Consider the following 18,567-nt stretch of genomic DNA (forward strand, 5'->3'; position numbering starts at 1 on the left):
CTATTCCCATAAATAAAGGTATTTAAAAAAATACAATTTTTACACATATATTATCTTTAATTGATTTTAACTTAATTTGATCAAATGTTTCTTATGAAAATGAACAGACGGAGTAGTTGTTTTTTGGGAGAATCCTACAAAAAATTTTGAGATTACTACATCCTAATCCTAAATAAAAAATTTGTTCAAAAATGTATTACTATTACTTATAAGTTTAATATTATTAAAAACTAAAAACTATAAATATTTTCCTTAGAGCGAAGCTAGAATAGCCTATTTCACTATTGTACAATTGTTCCTGTAGGCTGTAGCCAAACAGGCGGTCATCGGTTATTTCATAATTTTGTTTGCATGTACTGGGTCGAAAATGGTTAAAACCCGTAAACCCTAACACTTTAAATAGCCTCCTTCTGTCTATTTCAATTTCTCCCCGCAGACTGAAAGAGCTCTGTTTCATTCTCCATTGCTCACAGTGCTCTAAACACTGTGGCACACTTCATTTTTCATTCTCAATTGGGGGAGTGAGGGTTTAGATTGCCGATCAATCTCTCAATTTTCGTTGATCATAAGGTTGATTTTGTTCAGAGTTGGGATTTTGATTGCGGTGAGATTATGGATCTCCCTAGTCTAGCTGTTATACTACAAGCTGCTCTTAGTCCGAATCCCGAAGAACGCAAGGCTGCTGAGCAAAGCCTAGATCAGGTTCGTCTTTTTGTTATTGGAATTCCTCTACTCTGGTATAGGAATAATTCGAATTTCAATTTCTGATCAGAACTGTGGTTTGCTTTGACTTAATTCTGAATGTTGACGCTCTTTCTTTTGTTACATATCTGGACTCTGAATACCATTTACTTTTGTTTATTCACTTCCACGGTAATTTCGCTTTCTGTGTAACTTCGGATGCTGGTGTTACAGGAATGGTTTGAATGCAATTGAAGATTGGTTTAACGTGGTTTCCGAATAATATATGGTTTTATTCTTTTACAGTTTCAGTATGCCCCTCAACATCTCGTGAGGCTGTTGCAAATCATTGTAGACAACAACTGTGACATGGGCGTACGCCAAGTTGCAAGCATTCATTTCAAAAACTTCATTGCCAAAAATTGGTCTCCCCATGATTCTGGTATGTCCTAATGTTGGTGGGAGTTGAAAACTGAATCCCTTGTTTGCTTATCTTTGTTTTCTGGGATGATGTAGAGTCCCAGCAGAAGATCTTACAGAGTGATAAAGACGTAGTGAGGGATCACATTCTTGTGTTTGTAACTCAAGTTCCTCCCCTATTAAGGTACAGTAGTTGAACTGTGGCTTCTATGCCTTTTGAAACTTTTATGATGCAAAACAATGTTCGTGCAATCTCATGTAATTACTTTTGACAAGCCATGCCAAGCTTGTGTTTATTGATTATATTAATTTGTCCTCATAGGGATCTAAACTGTGACCACCTTCCCCCCCCCCCCCCCAAAAAAAAAAAAAAAAAAAAAGAAAAGAAAACAAGGAAACAAAGAAGCTTCTGTGGTACACTTAGTTTCATTTTATTAACTTATCTTACTTGACCATATTTGTATAGGGTACAACTTGGTGAGTGCCTCAAAACAATTATACATTCTGATTATCCTGAGCAGTGGCCACATCTTCTTGACTGGGTGAAGCATAACTTACAGGATCAACAAGTCTATGGTGCCTTATTTGTTTTGCGCATTCTTTCTAGAAAATATGAGTAAGTTTGCACTGATCTCTATGAATTATAAAACGTTATATTCTAGTTGAACGAAATTGGGCTATTATCCTTGATTATATTTCATTTTACATAACTATTTATTTATAATATAATTTATAATTTATAATTAAATGACAAGTCATAACAATATTCACTTTTTGGTGATTGTTCCTTGTCACTTGGTGCTAGTTATATCCCATGGGTTTGACATATCTTCCTTTCATAAATAATGTTTTAGAGTTGTCAGTAGTGTATACAAAAATCTTGTATAGCCCCAAGCCTGCTTCAATAGTGTATACAAAAGCTGTAAATGGGAATATTGCTAAAAGCTCTTTCCCTCCCAATCCTCAGGTTCAAGTCAGATGAGGAGAGGACACCAGTTCACCGTATCGTCGAGGAGACATTTCCTCACCTTCTCAACATATTTAACAGGCTTGTTCAGATTGCCAATCCGTCACTTGAAGTAGCAGAATTAATCAAGCTTATCTGTAAAATCTTCTGGTCCTCCATATATGTATGTTCCTTTCCTTCCCTATGAATATCTCTTGCAGGAAGTGTTTATTGTATGCACCATGCAGTAAATCAAATCTTGATTGGACGTATGCTGCATTTATTGAGGTTTATGTATAGCCTATGATCTTTTTATCCTTTTACTATATGATTCTTTTACAAATTCCATTGTATACCATGCTCATACTGCGGTTTGTATTAACTCTTTATGACACAGTTCAATAATTTGTAGAGGCAGACTATCTTTCTCCATATTAGCTCAAACATCAAAAGATAGAGATCTTTTCAAGGATCATTTATACCATGAACATTTGTCTTTTAGGACTCTTGTAGTCTTGTTTGATTATATTGTAGCAAGTCTTTTATGATCTCATGTGCTTGCTAGACTTGGTTGATGTGATGTGTATTTGAATAATTTATCCATGCTGCTCCTGAATATGGTCATTTTTCTTGAAATTATTTGCAAAAGAATTGAAAAGAGAAATTTTTATTAACAAAATTGAGATAGCATAACTGTCTACTTGTTCCCTTTCCAGTTAAGCTACTGGAAGTTACTTGAGCATTTGTGGGTTTATTATTGGTTGGAGAATAAGGCCCATTATGCTTAGGCCCTGTATTCATTGTTCAACCTCAGATTTATTATTTTGCCAGTATCTATTATGTTTTAATTAGATGAGATTATTATAAGCAGATTAGAGTATGTTACAATATCTTCTGGTTTTGACAATTAGAGTAGCTAAGGATTATTGTAGCTACCAACCTGATAAAATGTCATGTGGACATTATTATTCAAAATTAATGAAGAGATTCCCCTGAAATTTTTATTATTTGAATTTATTCAGTTGGAGATTCCAAAGCAGTTGTTTGATCAGAATGTCTTCAACGCTTGGATGGTGCTATTTTTAAATGAACTAGAGAGGCCTGTCCCCTTGGAAGGTCAGCCTGTAGATCCTGAGTTAAAAAAATCATGGGGTTGGTGGAAAGTGAAGAAATGGACAGTTCATATTCTGAACAGGCTGTATACTCGGTATGTATGATTCCTGAATCATTTAATTAAGAAATATGCGCTTTGCTGCCTAAGTAATTGAATTTAAATTTTTATGGGTTTTGATTTATTTTTACAGTTTTGGAGATTTGAAGCTGCAAAACCCTGAAAACAGAGCGTTTGCCCAAATGTTTCAGAAGCATTATGCGGGGAAGATTTTGGAGTGCCACTTAAATCTGTTGAATGTCGTTCGAGTTGGTGGTTATTTACCTGATAGGGTTATCAACTTGATTCTTCAATATCTAAGCAACAGGTGGGGTCTCGTTTTGAAAAATGATTATAAATCATTTTGTTTATTTATCTATATCCTTCGGTTGTGCTCTCATCATATGCCTCATACCCAACTTTTCTCAGAGTAAATGCCTATTTTATCCAAAATTTATGCCGAGAGCCAGGGAAACATTACAAAGGATTCTCTATATTTTTGTATGTACCATGGAGGGTGTCTCAGTATGGGAAGACTTTTTATGCGTGAATTTTCTCTGTTGCTTTTGCCTCAAATTTAGTCTTGCTAGCATAGCAGTGGATTAAATAGAGTGAACCAAATCCTTGGAATCGGGTGCATAATATGGTTTCGTAGTAGAGTGGGATTGGGGCATGTATTCAGGAATGTGGTGAGACACAAGTAGAATGAAAGACTTCACATGGCTGTTGGTATGATATATTTTAATCCTGTAAAGGGGCAAGAAGATATAATTCTTGAGGGTTAATCATTCTATCAAGATAACCTCTGTAGATATGGAGTTGTTGATGTTGAGATTGTCATAGTTTTGTATGTGTTAGTGTAGGGAGTTAGACATTGAGGACAAGTGCCAGCACACAAGATCATCTTGCTGGTTGTGCTGATAAGTTACCCAAGTAATGGAGGAGACAATTTGGTGAAAGGTTGATAGGTTCACTCGTGGGAAGTGGGTCAGGTAAAAGACTATTAAGAGCTGTGTCATTGGTGTTGGAAATGTAGCCATGGGGAGTTGGGAGATTTTGAAGTTGCCCATATGGTGAACATGTTTGAGAATTATAGCAACTTTTTCTGTGCTGGGGCCCTTTATTGTGGGAGTACTAGTTGCTAAAGTTCTTGAATTGATGGTGAGAGTTTGCAAGTCGGTTGGTTACTTTTTTGTAGTCGGATTTTTGGTGAACAGCTATAGCCTTTTGAATTTATACCTTGAGGAGTATTGGGTGAAGATACATGGATAGATTTTACTATAATTTCCAACACTTCCAATTACACAAAAGATCTTCGAGTTTTAAATGATAATAAGGCATAGGCCTCCAAATATGTGTGGGAATCCTGAAACTCTTGACCTATTGGTCATAGTGGGTTTGATCCCATGTCTTTAGAAGCTTAAACTTTTAAGCTGAAATGGTTCTTGACAAAGATCTATTACTAGTATGAGTTTTATATGTTTTCCTCCGTTATAAAAATAATATAGGAGTTTGATAGGTTAAAGAGTAAGGAATGACTCCTAATAACTTAGGAAAGTCTTGTAGGCTTTGAAAATAGTTACTTTGTAGTGCACCCTAAGTAAATAATGGAATGTCTTTTTGCCAAAATGGTACAAGTATAAGAGGTTGATTGACAGTTTTGTTCTGACAATAATTGAATTTTTCGGTAATATTTTGTTTGGTGATCCTTCAATGTTCATGATAGCTATGTAGAGAGTTTGACATGAATTTGACAAACTATTTAATTAAATTTTTATTTTCTGTTGCTCACTTGGCAAAATATATGGTGATTCAGATTCCTAAGTTAGTTCATTTTGTCTGAACTTCTGTTTTTAATTTATACGTGCAGTATTTCAAAGAACAGCATGTATTCTTTGCTTCAACCTCGGCTAGATGTTCTTCTTTTTGAGATAGTGTTTCCCCTCATGTGCTTTAATGATAATGATCAGAAGCTTTGGGATGAAGACCCCCATGAATATGTAAGGAAAGGCTATGGTAAGTCTTATTGATATTATTTTGATATTTAATAAAGTTTTTAGTTGTATTTGTGCTTATATATTCTTGTTCTTCACTTCAGACATTATTGAAGACTTGTATAGTCCAAGGACTGCTTCAATGGATTTTGTGAGTGAGTTAGTTCGAAAACGTGGGAAAGAAAATCTTCACAAATTTATTCATTTCATAGTTGAAATCTTCAAGAGGTAAAGTTTTCTCTTGCTTTGTAGAATAGATACTTCATGAATTGGGGATCATGTTTAGACTTTTGCTGTGCTAGGTATGATGAAGCTCCTGGAGAATACAAGCCTTATAGGCAGAAAGATGGTGCTCTTCTTGCTATTGGGGCACTTTGTGATAAATTGAAGCAAACTGAGCCATACAAATCTGAACTTGAGCGTATGTTAGTGCAACATGTCTTTCCTGAGTTCAGCAGTCCTGTTGGCCACCTTAGGGCAAAGGTACGTATCAAATCTATCTCCTTGTTGGACAATGTCACTTTTTTTGCTTTCTTTCTCTCCTTTTTTTCTTCTTCCTTTCTGTATTTCTTTGGTGTGCTTGGGAAAGGTAACAAGAATGCAATAAATTTCAAGGCTAGTCCATCCTTTGAGAATAATGTCCATATGAAAAGTGTGTCCTTACATCGGTGGCATTAATTGATCAAGTGTTCTCTAAGCACAAGAATGAGCAAAGTAGTAGATTAGTTGGGCTGTTGGTTTGTCTTCTCCACTCTAGCAACGTGACTTTTTTATTTTTTGTCATATTTGGATCAGTATGGTTTTCTCTTATTCATCTTAGAGAGCAGGGGAGTGTAATCACTCTTGTTTTGGGGTTACTTTTGAGTGATTCAGATTTGATGTTGATGCATTGTATGAAAGACCAATCCTTTCCAATTGATTCATTGTCGGATTTTATTATAAAGGAAGAATGAATTCTTCTATAGTCAATTTTTAAATCTATAATTATAGTTTAAAATGGTAGTATTTAAGGTGGCACCATGAAGAATATGACTTTTTTGAGAAATTAGCAGAGAAGGCTGAAAGCCTTCAAAGCTAGGAGTGGCAATAGGGACTGAAGCCTTGACATCATGTTCACTTCAATCTTAATGGTGGGGGTTGATTTTATGTGAGCTATGAGCTCAAATGGCATATATGAAATCTAACTGGCCGTAGATGGACCCAAACTAATATTTTGATTTTCTCTTCCAATCATTTTGCAAGACTGTATTTCAATCTGTGCTTTTCCGTCGTTAAAATATAACCCTGCAATAAAATAATGAAATTTGTTCCCCCCCCCCCCCCCCGGGTCTTTTGGTCTGATAAGTGATGAAATTCTTCATAAATTTCCCTTCTCATGCATTTACTTTCCTCTAATCAATCTAACCATTACGTTTGACATATGTCATGTGATGATATGACTGGATGTAAAGTTGTTTTGGTTTTAAATAAAGCATGTCACTCTCATTTGTCTATTGCACAGATCCTGGTACTTAATACTTGCTTGTGAAAACAGGCCGCATGGGTTGCAGGACAGTATGCTCATGTCAACTTCTCTGATCAAAACAATTTCCGGAAAGCATTGCAGTGTGTTGTGTCTGGGATGAGAGATCCAGACCTTCCTGTGCGGGTTGATTCTGTTTTTGCTCTGCGTTCATTTGTAGAAGCTTGTAAAGGTGATTTATATACATCTTGAGTGTCATGTTTGTTCTTGTTTGCATCATTTTTCTTAAAATTAATTTTGATCATGCTTTTTCCCGTTATGTTTGTGCAGATTTGAACGAAATTCGTCCTATTCTCCCTCAGCTCCTTGATGGTATGTTAATGTAAAAAGTCTTTAGCTTATAATTTAAATTTATTAATTGACTTATTGAACAATTGAACAAGTTTAAGTGAACCAAATCTTTTCAGAGTTTTTCAAACTCATGAATGAGGTTGAGAATGAGGACCTTGTATTTACTTTGGAGACTATTGTGGACAAGTTTGGGGAAGAGATGGCACCTTATGCACTTGGGCTATGTCAGAATTTGGTAATTGAATCTTCAATCTGACAGTTTGTTTTTGTCTCACTGGAGAACTTGTTTTCTCCATGTAATAAATCTAACTTATCTTTTTAACAACAGGCAGCTGCATTTTGGAGGTGTATGCACACTGCTGAAGCTGATGATGAAGCTGATGATCCGGGTGCTCTGGCAGCAGTTGGTTGTCTGCGTGCTATTAGCACAATACTTGAATCAGTGAGCAGGCTTCCTCATCTTTTCGTTCAAGTTGAGCCAACTTTGCTTCCCATAATGCGCAGAATGTTGACAACTGATGGTCAAGGTACTTTGCCCTCAATCATATTTTGTTGAATTATATTTAAGGGTTTTGTTTGTCCATTTTTGCTTCTCTTCTTTCTGTTTTTTGTGCCTTTTTCTGAGTTTTAAATGGAGTTTCTCGACATCAGTTAGGCTAATGTTTTTAATATATCAACATGATATTTCACTGGGTTAAAAATGTGACACTAGAAGCCATACTTAGTTTAATGAACTCTTTGGATTTTAAGTGAACTGTGTGTAATGGCTATTTAATGTTGGGAGAATTACAATGTCTCAAGAAAGGAAAATAATTGCAAAACAAATCCCAGAAGTTGTCATTTCTTACTCTGGAACTTGTCATTACATGCTGTTTAGATTGTTATTGGGACTTTTAGTGATTATTTTCTTTCCTTGGGACCTCATTGTAGTTCTCCTTTTAATGTTTGCTGGTTGGGTGAGGGCTAGTGTTTTCAAATACTCAGTTTACTTAGCTTGCCATTCATTTCCTTTTGTGTTTTGCGCATACCTACAGAGGTTTTTGAAGAAGTTTTGGAAATAGTATCATACATGACCTTTTTCTCTCCAACAATATCATTGGACATGTGGAGTCTTTGGCCGTTGATGATGGAGGCACTGGCAGATTGGGCCATTGATTTCTTTCCAAGTATGATGCTCAACTTCATTTGTTACTGTTCATTTCAATTTATTTTGTTTGCTTATGTAAGAATCTAGTTTAGAACGTTTCTTGATTGGCCTCTTTGGTTTTTGCATTAGAGCTTTGAGTTGGTGACGTCTAGTTTATTACAGGATAAGCTCATCATTCCTACAATAGGAACAGTCCGTATAAAATTAGCTTGTTATTGTCAAATTCTGAATATTTCACTCCATTGTATTATTCAATATGAGATGATTACAATATATAGGGTCCGGACGGTGATAATAATCCGGTTAGAATCATTCAGCAATAACTACAATTAATGACAGCATACAATCAGGGATATTATTCTCATGCATAATGATAGGCGGGTATCATGGGCTTTCTAACACTCCCCCTCAAGCTGGAGAGTAGATGTCAACCATCCCCAGCTTGCTTCGAAGCCCTTCAAACTTGACTCCGGCTAAAGGTTTGGTCATGATGTCAGCAATCTGATCAATCGAACGCACATAGCTTAAGCTGATGATACCACCTTCTACCTTTTCTTTGATAAAGTGCCGATCAATATCGACATGTTTTGTTCGGTCATGATACACTGGATTCTTTGTCATCTCAATACTAGCTTGGTTGTCACACCAGAGGTTTACTGGCCCTTCATAGGGAATTCTCAATTCCTTCAGGAGTCTGATCACCCACATTCCTTCACACACCCCTAGAGCTACAGCTCTTAGTTCAGCTTCAGCACTGCTTCTTGAGACTACGGTCTGTTTCTTGCTTCGCCAAGTCACAAGGTTTCCCCAAACATAGGTGCAGTAACCTGTGACAGATCTCCTGTTATCTACAGCTCTCCCATGGTTTGCATCAGTATAGATTTCTATGTTTCTTGTATTCCCTCTTTTAAAGAATATTCCCCTTCCAGGATTGAGTTTGAGGTAGGAAAGGATTCTGTACACAGCCTCCATATGTTCTTCCTGAGGTTGGTGCATAAATTGGCTTACCACCCCAACTGCATAACTAATGTCAGGTCGTGTATGGGTCAAGTAGATCAGTTTACCCACAAGTTTTCTGTATCTTTCTGAGTTAACTGGTACCCCTTCTGGTTTAACCTCCAGATTGCATGACTCTTCCATAGGTGTTCCATTCGGTTTAGCCCCTAAGTATCCCTGTTTCATGGAGTAAATCAAGTGTGTATTTCCGTTGTGACACACTTATACCCTTTTTGGACCTAGCAACCTCCATTCCGAGAAAGTACCTCATGTGACCTAGGTCCTTCACTTGGAATTCCCTAGCCAGGGCTTTCTTGAGTTGAGAGATCAAAGCTTCGTCATCACCAGTTATGACTATATCATCCACATACACAATTAGGATCGTTACCTTTCCATCATTGTGTTTGACAAAAAGAGTGTGATCAGCTTGTCCTTGGTTGTAACCAAACCTTTTGAGTGCTTTGGCAAACCTATCAAACCATGCCCGTGGAGACTGTTTCAGGCCATATAATGACTTCTTCAGTTTGCAAACTGAATTAGGTGGAGCTATTACTCCATCTGGAACTTCCATGTATACTTCCTCCTCTAAGTCTCCATTTAGGAAAGCATTCTTTACATCCAGTTGATGTAGGGACCAGTCAAGATTAGCAGCTAGGGATAAGAGTACTTGGATGGTATTGAACTTTGCCACGGGAGCAAACGTTTCTTGATAATCAATCCCATAGGTTTGAGTGTACCCTTTTGCAACTAATCTCCCTTTGTACTTGTTGATGCTTCCGTCAGGGTTGAATTTTGGTGTGAAGATCCACCTGCAACCCACTGCTTTCTTGTCCTTAGGAAGTGTGGTTATATCCCACGTGTTATTCTCCTTCAGGGCTTTCAACTCTTCATATGCTGCATGTTTCCAGTTAGGATCTTTCATGGCCTGTTGAAATGTTTCTGGAATTTTCACCTGTGAGCTATTCACCACAAAGGTTTGCATTCTAGCAGATAGATTGCCATAAGAGACAAATCGTTGTATAGGATGCTGAGTACAAGACCTTACCCCCTTTCTAAGTGCAATAGGCCATCCTAGTTCTTCAGGATCCAACTCCGGATTGGAATCATGTTGCTGCCTTGGAATGGAAGGAACCCCACTACTACTGTCTTGTTCACTTGATTGAGATCTTGAGTGCTCTGTCACCCCTGCATCAATTTCAGCATTCGTTTCCATTGTGTGAGTATTGTTTGTGGGGGTTTTGGGCTGTTTGGTTGAGGTGTAGGTTAGGGGTTTCCGGTTCAGGTTCAGGGATTTCTTCGTGCGGTGTATAGAGTTCTGGAGGATTAGGAGGTGCGTTGGTCTCAGGTTCAGGGGTAATTAGCCATTCTACTCCACAATTCTCCCCCTGAATGGGTAATTTGGGATAGTATGCATCATCTTCATAGAAAACCGTGTCTTTGGAGATTATGAGTTTTCTGGTAGAGGGACAGTAACACTTATAGCCTTTGTGGGTTGAGGAATACCCAAGAAAAAGACATTTTTCGGCTCTAGCACCTAGTTTTTCCCCATTATGTTTATGGACAAAGACAACACACCCAAAGACCTTTTGTGGAATGGTATTGATGATAGGTGAGGCGGGGTAGGTTTCAAGGAGTTTTTGAATAGGGGTTTGGAAGTTGAGAACTTTGGAGGCCATTCGGTTAATAAGATAGGCCGCAGTGAGCACTGCATCTCCCCAAAACGGGCTCGAAACATTTCCTTCCATCATAATGGCTCGGGTTACTTCCAAAAGGTGCCTATTTTTCCGCTCGGCAACGCCATTTTGTTGTGGGGTATAGACACATGAGGTTTGGTGATGGATTCCTTGTTGCTCAAGAAATTCCCTAAAGGCTCCACTCACATACTCTTTGGCATTGTCACTCCTCAGTACTTTGATGGGAGTCTGGAATTGGGTTTTCACAAAGGAGTAAAATTTTTGAAAATTTGTAATGCTTCGGATTTCTCTTTCATAAGATAAACCCATGTAACCCGTGTATGATCATCGATGAATGTGATAAACCACCTTGTGCCTGTTCGGGTGTTGGTTCTGGCAGGTCCCCAAATATCGGTGTGGATCAATGTAAAAGGGTTAGTGGGTTTGTAAATATGCTTGGAAAAAGATGTGCGAGTTTGTTTGGCAATTTGACAAGTTTCACATTGGAAAGGAGAAGAATTTTTATTGAATAATGTTGGAAACACATGCTTCATATAATCAAAACTGGGGTGGCCTAATCTTTGATGCCACAACATTACATTTTTATTTCGAGAATTGGAGCTAACCATAGCCTTCCTTGCTCCTTTTGTCTTCATGTCCTTTCCTTCAAAGTAGTAGAGTCCATCCCATTCCTTAGCAGTCAAAATCTTCCTCCCCGAGATCGAATCCTGAAAAACACAGTTAACATCATCAAAGATCACCCGACATACTTGTCCTTTAGTCAGTTTGCTACAGATATAAGATTGCAAGTGAGAGCAGGAACAAACAAAACATTATGAATTTCCAAATCATCAGAGAGGGCCACAGTGCCAACACCCTCAACTTTAGTATATAGTCCAGTTGCCACTTTTACTCGGAGGTTCTCATGGCAATATTTGAGAGTTTTGAAGAGGGATTTATTACCAGTCATGTGGTCTGTAGCACCAGAGTCAACAATCCATGTCTCATCACTAGTGACCATTGCATTAAGAGCAATAATAGAATTACCTGACTGAATCAAGTTACGTTGGGAACCTTTTTTGATGAGTTTTGCCTTTCAAGCATCTTTCGGAGCAGTTGAAGTTCTTCTTTGGTTAAGCGATCTCCATCATCGCCTCTTTCCTCAGAGGAGGTGTGGTGGCTTTTTCCATCTCGACGCTGTTGCTGTTTCCCATGGGTTGGCTTTCCATGTAGTTTCCAGCATTCATCTCTGGTGTGGCCTTTCTTGTTACAGTGATTGCACCACTTGTTCCCTTTTCTTTCAGAACTCTCTGATGTCTGGGGTCCCCTTGTGACTAAAGCTGAGCCATCAACTGGGGTTTGGTTACCCTGGGTGAGGGTCTCCGACTTTCTTCGAACTTAACCATACTGAAGACTTCAAATAGGGATGGAAGGGGCTTTAGACCCATAATTCTGCCTCTTCTTCAAAAGCATCATTCAGGCCCAACAGAAAATCATATGTTCGTCCCTTTTCAACTAGCTGTCTGTAGTAATTAGCATCATCAATATTCTTCCAAGGATGCACTTCAAAGAGATCCAATTGCTGCCATATCTTTGTCAGAGTACTGTAATACTGTGTTACAGTCAAGCTTCCTTGCTTCAGTTCTTTGAGTTGCCTCCTTAGGTCCAACAAAGCAGCAGTGTTGTCCAATGTAGAGTAAGTGCGCTTAGCAGCATCCCAAATCTCCTTGGCTGTGCTTGCAAGAAGATATCCCTCACTGATTTCGAGAGTCATTGAGTTACATAGCCAAGACATCACCTGATTATTTTCAGCGAACCAGGTGTCAAAATTGGGATCATTGTATGCCGGTTGTTTTGCTTCTCCATTGATATATTTTTCCTTACGCTTCCCACGTAGATACATCAATACACTCTGGGACCATTGGAGATAGTTGCTGCCATTTAGTTTGTGAGCCACCATCATAGGTTGCTGTTCAGTGGCGGTTGTCAAATCTGGCATCGGATCAGAAGTTTTAGAGGGGGCTACTCTTGAAGGAGTACCTTGAGTATTTGAGGATGTGCCAGACGTAAAAGCCATTGGAATGGTGCCTCTTGTGACAGGCATATTGCAAACAGACCCAAAAAGTGGTGTAAAGTCTGAAGGATTCATCTTCTGGACGAAGTACTGTACTGGGATGGTTCTGGCGACGGCGCGTGGGCTTCACGCGCGGCGGTTTGTGACGGCGCGTGGGATTCACGCGCAGAGGCTTGAGACGGCGCGTGAGCTTCACGCGTTGCTCCGTTGGACGCTGGCTTCTGGGGACGCGCCGATCGGAGGATTCTGGTGAGGATTGGAGGGGTGGTGTCGGTCACGTCCTTCTCTGACCTTCAGATCTGAGGACGCCGGCGTTTCTCTCTCTCCCTCACTCTCTCTCCTCGCTCTCTCTGTTTACAGCAAGGGTTTGGGACGGATCCAACCCCATTGCTCTGATACCATGTCAAATTCTGAATATTTCACTCCATTGTATTATTCAATATGAGATGATTACAATATATAGGGTCCGGACGGTGATAATAATCCGGTTAGAATCATTCAGCAATAACTACAATTAATGATAGCATACAATCAGGGATATTATTCTCATGCATAATGATAGGCGGGTATCATGGGCTTTCTAACAGTTATTATTGTGTAAAGGGACATGACAAATTCCCAGTCAAACATGGAAAGTTCTATCTTAAAATAAATAGCTACTACGCTAAAGTGTAGATAGTTATAATTGGCAATTTCACGGTGGCCTCCCTCCTCTCCCCCCACCCCCCCCCCCTTTTCCCTTCCCAAATTTTTGAAGCCCTTATACAGCCGGATTTATTCCCCATGCTTTATTCTTGTTTTGATAAATTTTTGAATAAGAGAAAGTGAGAAGACACAAAATGGGAGTGAGAACTTGAGTACTTAATGAGAGCTACCCACTGTGTATTCATGCTGGAAACAGTATCAGTACATATGCTACAAGATAGAGTACTCAATGTGAGCTACTCTGTATTTTCTTGGCATCCTTCTCCACTTGCTCTAGCTTTAATAAAGGTTCTGTCTGGAATGAGCTGGTGTGTAAGTTTTTTAAAGACAAGATAAAAGAATAACTGTGCATGGTCTTGTTGTCTAGACATAAAATCCCTAAAATATTAATGATCTGGTTTTGACCTGATTAGTGTGCTTCAACCTTTCAGTATAATATATATTTTGGTGTAATCTTTTAGTATAATTTTGCATCTATTTAATGTGTTTACATGTTAATTTTTAAATTTCTGCAGATATTTTAGTTCCTTTGGACAACTACATTTCAAGGGGAACTGCACATTTCCTTTCTTGCAAAGAGCCTGATTATCAACAAAGTCTGTGGAACATAATTTCATCTGTGAGTTATTTTCACATTGAAATTCTTTCAAGTTACTTCCTGTTTGATTTGAGCTTGTCATCTGAAGCTATTGTTCGTGTTTCCATCTTATTGATGCCCCTGTGCTTTGTATTTACATTGCAGATTATGGCAGATAAAAACATGGAGGACAGCGATATTGAGCCAGCTCCAAAGCTTATTGAAGTTGTGTTTCAGAATTGCAGAGGGCAGGTGGATCACTGGGTTGAGCCATATCTCAGAACAACAGTTGAGCGTTTGCGCCGAACTGAGAAATCATATTTAAAATGTCTTCTCATCCAAGTGGTAAGGGATTATCAGAAATCATCTTTAAAATGTCAAAACGCTCACTTTCAAAATTATCTTGATTTTTCTGGGTCATTTATTTACTACTATTCATTCTAGAGCTCTAAGTTGGAGCTTGTTAAAGGCTACAAGTATTTACATTGTTTGGGACTTGCGACTGGAAAGGCATCTATTTTTTTCTTGTGAACGTGTGTGTAAATTTGCTGTTATTCACTGGTGTTCCCTGTAAAAAGTGGATAGGCATGATAGTTATAGTTCAGACTAGTCCTAGTTCTTGAGTTGATATGGTTCTACATCCTTCAGGGCTATAACTAGTAAATATTACTTTCTGGATCAGAGAGAAATGAACAGTATTATTTGTCTGATTATTCTTTTTTTTTTTTTTATTTAAAACTATGTACTCCTCCGGTCCTTATTATAAGACTCAATTTGACTTTTTATTTGGTCCTAATTATAAGACCCAATCCATTTTTTCTTTTATATTTATGCATTTTTTTCCAAGATAATCCTTCTAGTAATGATAGTTTTAGCCAATATACTTAATTAGCAAGGATATTTTAGGAATAACAACACTTATTTATTATAAATAACCAACTTAACTTACTTCCTTAATCTCCTCAAATAAGTCAATTGGGTCTTATAATTAGGACCGGAAGAGTAGTTTAGTAGCCTAGTTTTTCTCTTAAGCTTGTCAAAATTCTCGTGATCATTAACTAAAGAAACATTAAAGTGACTTCTAAGAATAATTTTTTGTTGTTGTGCAGATTGCAGATGCCCTTTACTATAATGCAACACTTACTCTCAGCATATTGCAAAAGTTGGGTGTTGCATCAGAAGTATTCACTCTCTGGTTCCACATGCTACAGCAAGTCAGAAAGAGTGGTGTTCGTGCTAATTTTAAAAGGCATGCACATGTTCTTTCCTCTCTTTCACCAACCCTCTTCTCTGCTTTCCTTTGTAGTACTATTCTATTAACAGTAACATCATACCCTATGGAAATATATTTGTAGGGAACATGACAAGAAGGTTTGCTGCCTTGGTTTAACATCAGTATTAGCAGTGCCAGCCGATCAATTGCTAGGAGATGCCTTTGGTCGGGTGTTTCGGGCCACCCTTGATCTTCTAGTTGCATACAAGGATCAAGTTGCAGGTTTTCTGATTTGGTCTTTCTCTTAATTGAGAAGTTACAATTGTACCACTCATTTATTTATAATAGATTAATTGAACCTTCAGATTGTCATGGTCTGTCATGGTCTGTCATGCTTAACCTGATTTGTGGTTACCAAATTCTTGGTCTCTTGTACCTGCTGTGCAGAGGCTGCAAAGGAAGAAGCTGAAGATGATGATATGGATGGTTTTCAAACTGATGATGATGATGATGGCAATGGCGGCTCTGACAAGGAAATGGGAGATGATGCTGAGGATGGAGATGAAGCTGACACAGAAAAGCTTAGAAAGTTGGCTGAACAGGTATGCAGACATGATCCCTTCAAAAACTTAAATGTATGCGTGTTTATGTTTACATAGGATCAAATTGAGGTGAATGAGATTGAGCAATATGAATGCTGTATTGGATCTTCATATATACTTATAAGCCATAACTAACGTAAGCTGTGTGTTTCACAAATTGTTAATTGTCCTCCTGAAGTTGATTTATTTCATGCACAAGACATTTTCAGTTGAACCAGTGAACTATTATGTCTGTTTGTTTAAATTAAACCATTTGAAGATTGAGATTCTTGGTTTGTAATGCATCTTTATGTACTTTCATCTCTAATGCCATATATCCATCATCAGCAGTTTATATTTATCCGGTTCTATCAATGGGCTTGTAGGCAAGGGCATTTCGTCCCAGTGACGAGTATGATGATGACTCGGATGATGACTATAGCGATGATGAAGAGTTGCAGTCTCCAATCGATGAGGTGGATCCTTTTATTTTCTTCGTTGATACAATGAAAGGTATGCTGACAACAACCCTAAAAAATCTGAAATTTATCCAATAAAATTGTTGGTTTATTATGTACCTGAAATACACCATTAACGTCAATCTCTCTGCAGCGATGCAAGCATCAGATCCAATGAGGTTCCAAAACCTAACTCAAACGCTTGAGTTGCAATATCAAGCTCTTGCCAATGGCGTTGCCCAGCATGCTGAGCAGAGGAGAGCAGAGATTGAAAAAGAAAAACTAGAGAAGGCACAAACTGCCACAGCCTCTTAAGTCTCTGGATGTACATTCTTTGTCGTGGTTTTCTTTTCTCAAGTTCTTTGGCTTTACCCATTCATTTGGTAAAAATGCTTCGCCGAAGCAGAGGGTTGCCTCTATATTTGAGGCACTGGTCAAAAGAAGTCTGAAAAAACCAAAAAAAAAAAAAAGGGGGTTGGTCTTCAGTTTTGAAGTTCTCATAAGCTTAGGGCACAGAAGTTTCCTTTGAAATCAAAGAATGTTTGATTCAGGGAACTGTGGGGTCGGGTATCTTTTCTCGGTAAATGTGCCCATTTTTGCATGCCTATGTTGTCTTGTTTTTTCTCACATTGGTTGGTTTCCTTCGCCAGTCTCCACCCTCCAAGTTGTTTGGACGAGGGCAGTAAAGAGTGTCATGCATACGGATTCTGCCTGTCACATAGATGGGTAGTGTTGGGTTAGCCAATCGCTGTATTGGTCATTTTCGGTGATGTTGTATTATTATTATCATCACTATTTAAAGATGTGTCGTTATATATATATATATATATATGTATGTATGTATGTATGTATGTATGTATTACAGTCGAGCATAGTCTTCGAGTATTGGTGAAGGGATTATGCAGAGCTTACGAATGGTGCCTTACGGAGGTTGTAAAACAGTTCTTCATTCTTTTATGATATCTCAATTTTGTGGGATTATTTTATACCGGTGTATCAATATTTATTGAGCGATTTGAGTTGTATTATATTGCATTCTTGATGGCAAAAAAAAGAAAAAGAAAAAGAAAAGGTTGCACTGTTGAATTACAACAAATTATTAACTTGGTCTTATTTATAAAAATTTTAAAAAGAGTATGCATAAGCAGATTTTGTATTATTGACCAAATACAGAAAATATGACCGAGCACCCAGTGAGGGGTTTAAGTATGCTTTTGCCCTATATTTTGCGATGAGTGTTCATATCTTACTGTTTATTGAGGTGATGTTACATATTATGTGTCAAAATTGTAATGTCATTTTTAGGTAAACAGGCGAGGCATGTGTGATGGGGCAAATGGCAAAGTTTAATATTGTAGAATAATTTGCATCAATAGAGGAGGAGTCAAACATTTTTTTTCTTTACTGGTGAGAGCAAAATACATGACATCCTAAACATGATGCCACACTGTATTAATACTAATAAGGTGTGGCATCATGTTTAGGTTGTCATGTATTTTGCTCTCATCAGTAAAGAAAAATGTTTAACTCTGCCTATATTGTATAGCCGGTCTCAAATCTGGATAAAAAAGGATTGTGTTAGGCCAACGTAAAAACCCGTCGAATCTCATGAACAGGAATAAACAAAGTAATTATACTAATGCTAGGTAGTTGCCCAGAAGTGACGCGCTGTATGGCTCGAGTACAGTGAGAAGTGAGCTAGAGTCGCTGTATTGTCGCCTGGATGTAGTGTTAAATGAGCGAGGGCTACCGCACTCTTTTAGATGGAGGCGGCTAAAGAAGTTAGTTCATGAGACCAAGATTAGATTTGACACTTGGAATATTGGGACGCTGAATGAGAAATCTATGGAGATAGTAGGAGTTATGAGGGTCAGAAGGATTAATATCTTGTGCCTCCAAGAAATCAAATGGACTGGATAAGTTGCCAAGGAACGTGGAGAGTATAAACTTTGGTACATAGGAAAGGTGAGTGCAAGGAATGGTGTTGGTATCATAGTTGATGAAACATGGAAAAAAAATGTGGTAGAGGTTAAAAGGTTTGAGGACAGAATAATATTTTTAAGAGTAGTTGTTAGAAAGAATACTATCAATATCATTAGTGCCTATGCACCTTCGGTTGGGATAGAGGCACACATTAAA

The 18,567-nt window shown here is 38.1% G+C and overlaps 1 protein-coding gene across 1 annotated transcript; it reads left to right on the top strand.

Moving 5' to 3' along the window:
* Positions 1-426: 426 nt before the first annotated feature.
* Positions 427-16,881, top strand: LOC114750367 (importin beta-like SAD2). The gene is made up of 22 exons (XM_028938960.1): positions 427-702; positions 988-1,123; positions 1,198-1,285; positions 1,568-1,717; positions 2,069-2,231; positions 3,070-3,254; positions 3,352-3,525; positions 5,068-5,213; positions 5,296-5,419; positions 5,494-5,674; positions 6,726-6,885; positions 6,984-7,025; positions 7,121-7,239; positions 7,333-7,531; positions 8,039-8,170; positions 14,115-14,218; positions 14,342-14,521; positions 15,286-15,425; positions 15,532-15,671; positions 15,837-15,991; positions 16,357-16,483; positions 16,583-16,881. The coding sequence occupies exons 1-22, from the start codon at positions 613-615 to the stop codon at positions 16,741-16,743; spliced, it is 3,096 nt and encodes a 1,031-aa protein (XP_028794793.1). The 5' UTR covers positions 427-612; the 3' UTR covers positions 16,744-16,881.
* The last annotated feature ends 1,686 nt before the right edge of the window (positions 16,882-18,567 follow it).

This window comes from Neltuma alba, unplaced genomic scaffold (genome assembly GCF_004799145.2).
Source record: "Neltuma alba isolate B1F8T4 unplaced genomic scaffold, ASM479914v2 tig00001082_pilon, whole genome shotgun sequence".
Classification (NCBI taxonomy): domain Eukaryota; kingdom Viridiplantae; phylum Streptophyta; class Magnoliopsida; order Fabales; family Fabaceae; genus Neltuma; species Neltuma alba.

Excerpts from the sequence above, each read along its gene's own strand:
- LOC114750367 (XM_028938960.1), top strand. The coding sequence starts at position 613 with ATGGATCTCCCTAGTCTAGCTGTTATACTACAAGCTGCTCTTAGTCCG. Across the intron at positions 3,255-3,351 it reads CTGAACAGGCTGTATACTCG|TTTTGGAGATTTGAAGCTGC; the intron begins GTATGTATGATT and ends TTATTTTTACAG. Across the intron at positions 14,219-14,341 it reads TGTGGAACATAATTTCATCT|ATTATGGCAGATAAAAACAT; the intron begins GTGAGTTATTTT and ends TTTACATTGCAG.